Source organism: Homarus americanus, unplaced genomic scaffold, assembly GCF_018991925.1.
Source record: "Homarus americanus isolate GMGI-L3 unplaced genomic scaffold, GMGI_Hamer_2.0 scaffold14751, whole genome shotgun sequence".
NCBI lineage: Eukaryota > Metazoa > Arthropoda > Malacostraca > Decapoda > Nephropidae > Homarus > Homarus americanus.
Window position 1 is genome coordinate 14,453 of NW_024711410.1, and position 8,048 is coordinate 22,500.

Below are 8,048 nucleotides of genomic sequence, written 5' to 3' on the forward strand. Positions count from 1 at the left end.
CGAGCAACGCCATCTAGGGACGAGACACAAGTATGACTAGTCTTAGTTACCACTCCGGGGTTTCCCTTCTCCATATCCTGGTTGTTGCGTCACCTCCTACAAGTCTTCTTCATCAGCTCCAGTTCGATGAGAGTTCAGTTCACTCTGGGAAGTGACCACAGGATCACCTATCCTGGAAACCTACGGCACAGTTACTACCTACCGTCTTCTACAATACTCAGCCTTACTCGTCAGCCATTTCAGTTCCTCACTTAAGTATTTGTTATCCTATATTGCCTCCCCGCGTCCACTTGCTTCAAAATTATTGTATGTTGTATAAATATATATATACTGTTAATGTTTAGGTTAAGTATGGTTAAGGGTAAATTATAGAAAGCTGAATATTTTGTTAAGGAATTTATGGTACTTTATTATACACAACAAAAACTCGCATCCCTTGTCTACCCTTTTATAGTCCGATTGTCTTTGTGTTTTTATTGTTGTTGCCTGTTGGGATCTGGGTAGACTTTTAACTATATTCTAAATCCCCAACTCGTAACAATTATAATGTATTTTTCTCATATATTTCTCCTGACACTGTTGACGTCTATGTGTGTGTGTGTGTGTGTGTGTGTGTGTGTGTGTGTGTGTGTGTGTTGACTGATGTTAATTTGTGTTTTTATGTTTTAATCTATTTAGACTGTCAGAGTTTATGTTTTATTAGGTATCTTCTTATTGATTATACATACATACATACATACATACATACATACATACATACATACATACATACATACACTCAAGTATTAGAGAGAGGTGGAACTTTAGACTCAAGAACCAGCAGCTGAATCACGGATCGATGTTTACAATTATATATTCTAAACTATAATATTAAAATGTTTAGTCTAGTAATAAATTATTAATGTGTTTAAATTATACGCTGACGTTGTTGACATTCCTTGCTGGTCTTTGACTTTTCTGTGATGTTTAGGTCTAATGTTGATGTCGATATTGGTGTGATGTTAAACCTGTGCCGCGATGTTTAGGTGTGTTGATGATGGTCTGACTCTCTGATGTTGATCCTGTACCTCGATGTTTAGGTGTGTTGATGATGGCCTGACTCTCTGATGTTGATCCTGTACCTCGATGTTTAGGTGTGTTGATGATGGTCTGACTCTCTGATGTTGATCCTGTACCTCGATGTTTAGGTGTGTTGATGATGGCCTGACTCTCTGATGTTGATCCTGTACCTCGATGTTTAGGTGTGTTGATGATGGTCTGACTCTCTGATGTTGATCCTGTACCTCGATGTTTAGGTGTGTTGATGTTGGTCTGACTCTCTGATGTTGACCTGTGCTTCTATGTTTAGGTTGGTCTGACTGATGTTGAACCTGTGCTTCTATGTTTAGCTCTGTTGATGTTGGTATGACTCTCTGATGTTGACCTGTGCTTCGATGTTTAGGTCTGCTGATGTTGAGTCTGTCACATACTTATATTGATTTCCTTGAACATTTACATCAATGTTTAGGTTCACTGAGTAATTTTCACCTCATACTAAACATTTCTTCACTGAGAGACGAACAAAAATAACTGTTATCTAAACATTAATTATCTTATGGTGATGTTATTTGAACTTTTATGAACTTATGCGATGATATATGAACTTGACTGAACGTAATGTACTTATTATCATGTTATATGAACACTAGTGAACTAATTACAAAGTTCAAGCGCATATCGGATGTTTACCCAGATTGAACATGGAGCGTGTGTTGTTAAAATGTAAATTGATGTTTTATGTTGGGTTAGGTTAGGTTAGGTTAGCAGTTGGATAGTTAGGTGAGGCTAGGTTAGCAGTAGGATAGTTAGGTTAGGTTAGGTTAGGTTAGGCTAGGTTAGGTTAGATTAGATTAGGTTAGGTTAGCATTAAGGTGGTTAATCTTTAGGTGATATAAGCTTAAGAGATTATTCAGGTTAATCACATCAGGTAAATACATAGCACATCTAGATTAAGATACGCACCTGGTCTAATAAACTTCAAAATACATCACAGTTCAGTGCAGTAATATTCAAGATAGAGAATGGTGTACCAAATGTTTACTTAATACAAATTAATACATCTCAGTATGAATGTTTTGTGTTAATATTGAGTTAGTGAGAAGTAAAGGCAGCTTGTGTGTTTGTATAATTGATTCACTGATGTTTGACTGGCTGTGTTTTATGTGAATGTTTAATGTGATTTAGTATATTCAGGTTGTGTTTAGTTTGACGTATTCGTTTTTTGTGTGTGTCGTGGCTTGTGGGCGGTGTGTGTGTGTGTGTGTGTGTCTGTGTGTGTGTGTGTCGTGGCTTGTGGGCGGTGTGTGTGTGTGTGTGTCTCTGTGTGTGTGTGTGTGTCGTGGCTGGGCTGTGTGTGTGTGTGTGTGTGTGTGCGTGGCTTGTGGGCGGTGTGTGTGTGTGTGTGTGTGTGTGTGTGTGTGTCGGCTTGTGGGCGGTGTGTGTGTGTGTGTGTGTGTGTCTCTGTGTGTGTGTGTGTCGTGGCTTGTGGGCGTGTGTGTGTGTGTGTGTGTGTGTGTGTGTGTGTGTGTGTGTGTGTCTGTGTGTGTGTGTGTCGTGGCTTGTGGGCGGTGTGTGTGTGTGTGTGTGTGTGTGTGTGTGTGTCGTGGCTTGTGGGCGGTGTGTGTGCGTGTGTGTGTGTCTCTGTATGTGTGTGTGTCGGCTTGTGGGCTGTGTGTGTGTGTGTGTGTCTCTGTGTGTGTGTGTGTCGTGGCTTGTGGGCTGTGTGTGTGTGTGTGTGTGTGTGTGTGTGTGTGTGTGTGTCGTGGCTTGTGGGCTGTGTGTGTGTGTGTGTGTGTGTGTCTCTGTGTGTGTGTGTGTCTTGGCTTGTGGGCTGTGTGTGTGTGTGTGTGTGTGTGTATCAAAACTTCAATCTCCTGCTAACTACCATCAACCACCGAATGTAATGAACTGCCCAAAATTCAGTTGTGTTTGGTACGTGTCCTAAACAACTGAAATTTTGTATAAATTCAGGGATTTTAAAATTGGTATGGCAGTGAATATTACACCTATAATACACACACACACACACACACACACACACACACACACACACACACACACACACACACACACACACACACACACAGAATCCCTCGTCTGACCCATTAAAATGTAAATATTTAGTAACGTTGAATCTAAACAAAAATCAGTGGCAGAGAGAGAGAGAGAGAGAGAGAGAGAGAGAGAGAGGTGGGGGTTGTACACTCACTTGCTAGTTTAATATTGACACGAATTTCTAATATGCAAATGTTTAATTTCTCTCAAAAATTTCTGTCTGTGGTCGTCTCATTTATCTCTAAATATGTGTATTTTGTTTTAATAGTGAAGGACCTATTAGTTAAAGGGAGGGAGGAAAGGAAGGGAGGGAGGGAGAGAGGAGAAGAGGGAGGGAAGGAAAGGACAGGAGAGGGAAAAGAAGGGAGTGAGGGAGAGGAGAGGAAGAGAGGGAAGAAGAGGGAGAGGGGAGAGAGGGAGCGAGGGAAAGAAGGGGAGGGGGAAGAGGAGGGAGAGGGGAGGGAGGGAGGGGGTGGAAGGAGAGAGCGAGGGGAGGGGAGAGAGGAGGGCTGGGAGAGGGGTGTACACTGGTCTGAATAAATTGTTGTAAATAAACATTAAATCAGTGCAAATAGATTCCTACTGGATTAGGTTAGATTAGGTCAGGTTAGGTTATGGTTAGGTTAGAGAGAGAGAGAGAGAGAGAGAGAGAGAGAGAGAGAGAGAGAGAGAGAGAGAGAGAGATGACTCCTTCAGTGTTGTCGTCAGAAGTGATCTAATGGATAAGGTTTTCATGATTCCGGAAAAATACTATGTGGCAGGGGAGTTCCACACGGTGTTAGTTCACGGTATAAATAACCTGATGGAATTTTTTTTCATGGTGTAGGAAAAGAAAATAATGTGTGGGAGGCCATTTCACACAGTGTTAGTCCAGGGTATACATAGCTGAGGTAGCCGGGGGTCCTGCTAGCTGGAATATCAACAGAGGAGGAATGGTCCCTTTTAGATGTTGACGTTGGTTGATGGTGTGTGGTGTGTGGGTGTGGTGTGTGGGTGTGTTGGTGGGTGTGGTGTGTGGGTGTGGTGTGTGGGTGTTCGTGGTGTTGGGGTGTGTGGGTGTAGTGTGGGTGTGTTGTTGTTTGTGGTGTGTGATTGCTTGTGTGTGTGTGTGTGTGTGTGTGTAGCTCGTCGGGGGCCAGCGAGTGTGACGGATCTATGAAAGTTTGACCCATAAAGCTGAGTTGTGTTGTATGTGGCCGAAGAATCACTAATGCGTTAAAACAAGAGAAATGAAACACGTATTGATCCCTGAGGAACCATGATAGTGATGGTAAATGATGGTAATAGTGATGAGGGTGATGAAAGTGATAATGGTGATAGTGATGGTGAATGAGAATTATGAATGGTAATAGTGATGATGCTAGTGGTGGTGATGATGCTGTTGATATTTGGTGATTGTGATGGTGGTGATAGTAGTGATGGTGATGATAGTGACAGTGATAGTAGTGATGGTGATGATAGTGATAGTGATAGTGATGATAGTGACAGTGATAATGTCGTTTAAAGACAGCTGAAACTTAAAACACAAACAAACAAACAAAAATCAAGCAAATCATTAATGTATATATTTTTTTTTTACACTTTACAACTTCTGTCTGAAATTCTACCCTAAACGAAACTTCATTCACAAACTATCAAGAACTCTATCCAGTCTTCTACCAGGTACTAGGTAATTTATTAACTACCAGGTACCACATAATTAAAGAACCCAAGTAGACGAAGTTTCTTGAAGTTTGATAATACAACTTAGAGCAAGAAGAAATATCAAACAGGATATTTTTTTGTAATGTCAGGAGTAAAATTTAATGCATACAGTTTGATCTGTCGTAAGTATTGGTTGATGGGAAGAGTAATTGACGATTAAAATGCAAAGTAAGATTGTTTAACCACAGGTGTGTTATTGTTGTTGGTCGCCGATGAAGTTGTGAAGTGACTTTTGGCGGGAGGGATTTTGTTGTTGTTGTTGGGTTATGAGTTAGCGAATTTGAGTTAGGTTAGGTTACGTTTGGCATACATCCGGCAGACTGGTCGTGGTGGCACACATCCGGCAGACTGGTCGTGGTGGCACACATCCGGCAGACTGGTCTGGTGGCACACATCCGGCAGACGGGTCCTGGTGGCACGCATCCGGCAGACGGGTCCTGGTGGCACGCATCCGGCAGACGGGTCCTGGTGGCGCACACCCGACAGACGGGTCGTGGTGGCATACATCCGGCAGACGGGTCGTGGTGGCATACATCCGGCAGACGGGTCGTGGTGGCATACATCCGGCAGACGGGTCGTGGTGGCACACATCCGGCAGACGGGTCCTGGTGGCACACATCCGGCAGGGGTCCCGGGCACACATCCGGCAGACGGGTCGTGGTGACACATCCGGCAGACGGGTCGTGGTGGCACACATCCGGCAGACGGGTCGTGGTGGCACATCTGGCAGACGGGTCGTGGTGGTCGTGGTGGCACACATCCGGCGGGTCGTGGTGGCACACGGCAGACGGCTCGTGGCACACATCCGGCAGACGGTCGTGGTGCACACATCCGGCAGACGGGTCGTGGTGGCACATCCGGCAACGGCTCGTGGTGGCACATATCCGAGACGGCTCGTGGTGGCACACATCCGGCAGACGGGTCGTGGTGGCACACATCCGGCAGACGGGTCGTGGTGGCACACATCCGGCAGACTGGTCGTGGTGGCACACATCCGGCAGACGGGTCCTGGTGGCACGCATCCGGCAGACGGGTCCTGGTGGCACACACCCGACAGACGGGTGGTGGCATACATCCGGCAGACGGGTCATGGTGGCACACATCCGGCAGACTGGTCGTGGTGGCACACATTCGGGACGGGTCCTGGTGGCACACATCCGGCAGACAGGTCCTGGTGGCACACAACCGGCAGACGGGTCGTGGTGGCACACATCCGGCAGACGGGTCTGGCACACATCCGCAGACGGGTCGTGGTGGCACACATCCGGCCGGGTCGTGGTGGCACATCCGGCAGACGGGTCGTGGTGGCACACATCCGGCAGACGGGTGGCAACACATCTGGCAGACGGTCGTGGTGTGGTCGTGCGGCAGACGGGCCGTGGTGGCACACATCCGGCAGACGCCGTGCACACATCCGGCAGACGGGCGTGTGGCACACATCTGGCGGACGGATTGGTGGCACATCTGGCAGACGGGTCGTGGTGGCACACATCTGGCAGACGTCGTGTAGAATGATTCATTATGATCATATTCCCAAGTGAACTGATTCACTGATCAGGCGAGAAACTCGTTAACATGTGTAAACACTAGGGGAGGGAGGGGAGGGAGGGAGGAGGAGGAGGAGGAGGAGAAGAAGAAGAGGAGGAGGAAGAGGAGGAGGGGTAGGAGGATGGGGGAGTTGGACAAGTAAGAAGAGGAGAAAGGGGGGAGGAGGAGGAGGAGGAGCAGTGTTGTAAGAGTAGGGCAATAGGAGGTGGGGAGGAGGTTATGGTCGAGATGCAGAATACACGCATCCTGGCATGTGTGGAGGGGAGGAGGAGAAATGGAGAACAAGGTAAGCTAGGTTAAGTAAGTATAAACACACACACACACACACACACTACTCCCACCCACCCCACCCACCCACACCCCACCCCACCCCACACCCCACCCCACCCACCCCACACACCCCACCCCACCCCCCCACCCCACCCCACCCCACCCCACCCCACCCCACCCCTCCCCACCCCTCAAGTAAACATATAAAAGTCATTGGAGGAAAGTGATTGTCTTAACCCAGCGAGAATTTAATTTACATAAGAAGCCACAGCCAGCCGGAGTACACACGCCTTCACTTGGCCCCAGAGAAAATGATTATATATTTTAGGCTGGGAGAGAGAAAGATTGGAGGAGAGGAAGATTAGGAAGGGAGGAAGGGCTAGGGAGGGAGGTAGATTAGGGAGGGAGGAAGATGAGTTCGGGAGGGAGGTAGATTAGGGAGGGAGGAAGATGAGTTAGGGAAGGAGGAAGATTAGGGAGGGAGGAAGATGAGTTAGGGAAGGAGGAAGATTAGGGAGGGAGGAAGATTAGGGAGGGAGGAAGATGAGTTAGGGAAGGAGGAAGATTAGGGAGGGAGGAAGATGAGTTAGGGAGGGAGGAAGATTATAGAGAAGGAATTTTAAGGAGGGAGGAAGATTAGGAGGAAGATTACAAAAGAGAAGGATAATAAGAGTGAGAAATAACAAAAGGGAAATATAACAAAAGAGAAAGACAAATAAAACTAACAAGAGAAAGAAAGATAACAAGAAAATGTATTATGAAAAATGCCGAGAGAGGCAGAATATTTTTGCTCCATGCTGAAGAGATACAGAGTGTTTCAAAAGTTATATACCTGTAAACTGTGTCTTCTTCTTCTTCTTCTTCTTCTTCTTCTTTTTCTTCTTCTTCTTTTTCTTCTTCTTCCACCTCCTCTTCCTCTTACTCTTCTTCCTCCTCTTCCTCCAGTAATAAGATAGACTCACTGGAGGTTAAGAGTCTAGTTCCCTTGAGGCCGAGTTGTAACACTTTGGATGACAGGTGTAAGAAGTCGTGGAGGAGGAGGAGGAGGAAGAAGAAGAAGAGGAGGAGGAAGGGAAAGAGGGTGAAGGGAAAGAAGGGGGGAGGAGTTAGGAAAAGAGGAGAAAAGGGAGGAAGAAGAAGAAGAGGAGGAAGAAGAAGAGAAAAAGGAGAAAGAGAGGAGGACTTTTGCAACACCCTGTACATCATTGTCTTAACAGATGCAGCGAGTTTGTTTGTCTTTACGAGGCCTTGATGGAACTCTGAGATTGAATGGTCTGAGGTTGAATGGTCTGAGGTTGAATGGTCTGAGATTGAATGGTCTGAGGTTGAATGATCTTTAGGGATGAATGGTCTGAGGTTGAATGGTCTGAGATTGAATGGTCTTTAGGGTGAATGGTCTGAGATTGAATGGTCTGAGGTTGAATAATTTGAGG

At 46.2% G+C, this 8,048-nt stretch overlaps 1 protein-coding gene across 1 annotated transcript; it reads right to left on the reverse strand.

The window, feature by feature from the left end:
- Window positions 1–5,107: 5,107 nt before the first annotated feature.
- Window positions 5,108–6,317, reverse strand: LOC121858107 (keratin-associated protein 10-11-like; the record flags this gene model as incomplete). The annotated part of the gene is made up of 1 exon (XM_042354345.1): window positions 5,108–6,317. A coding segment is annotated over exon 1 (1,210 nt), but the record flags the coding sequence as incomplete, so codon positions are not given.
- Between the last annotated feature and the right edge of the window lie 1,731 nt (window positions 6,318–8,048).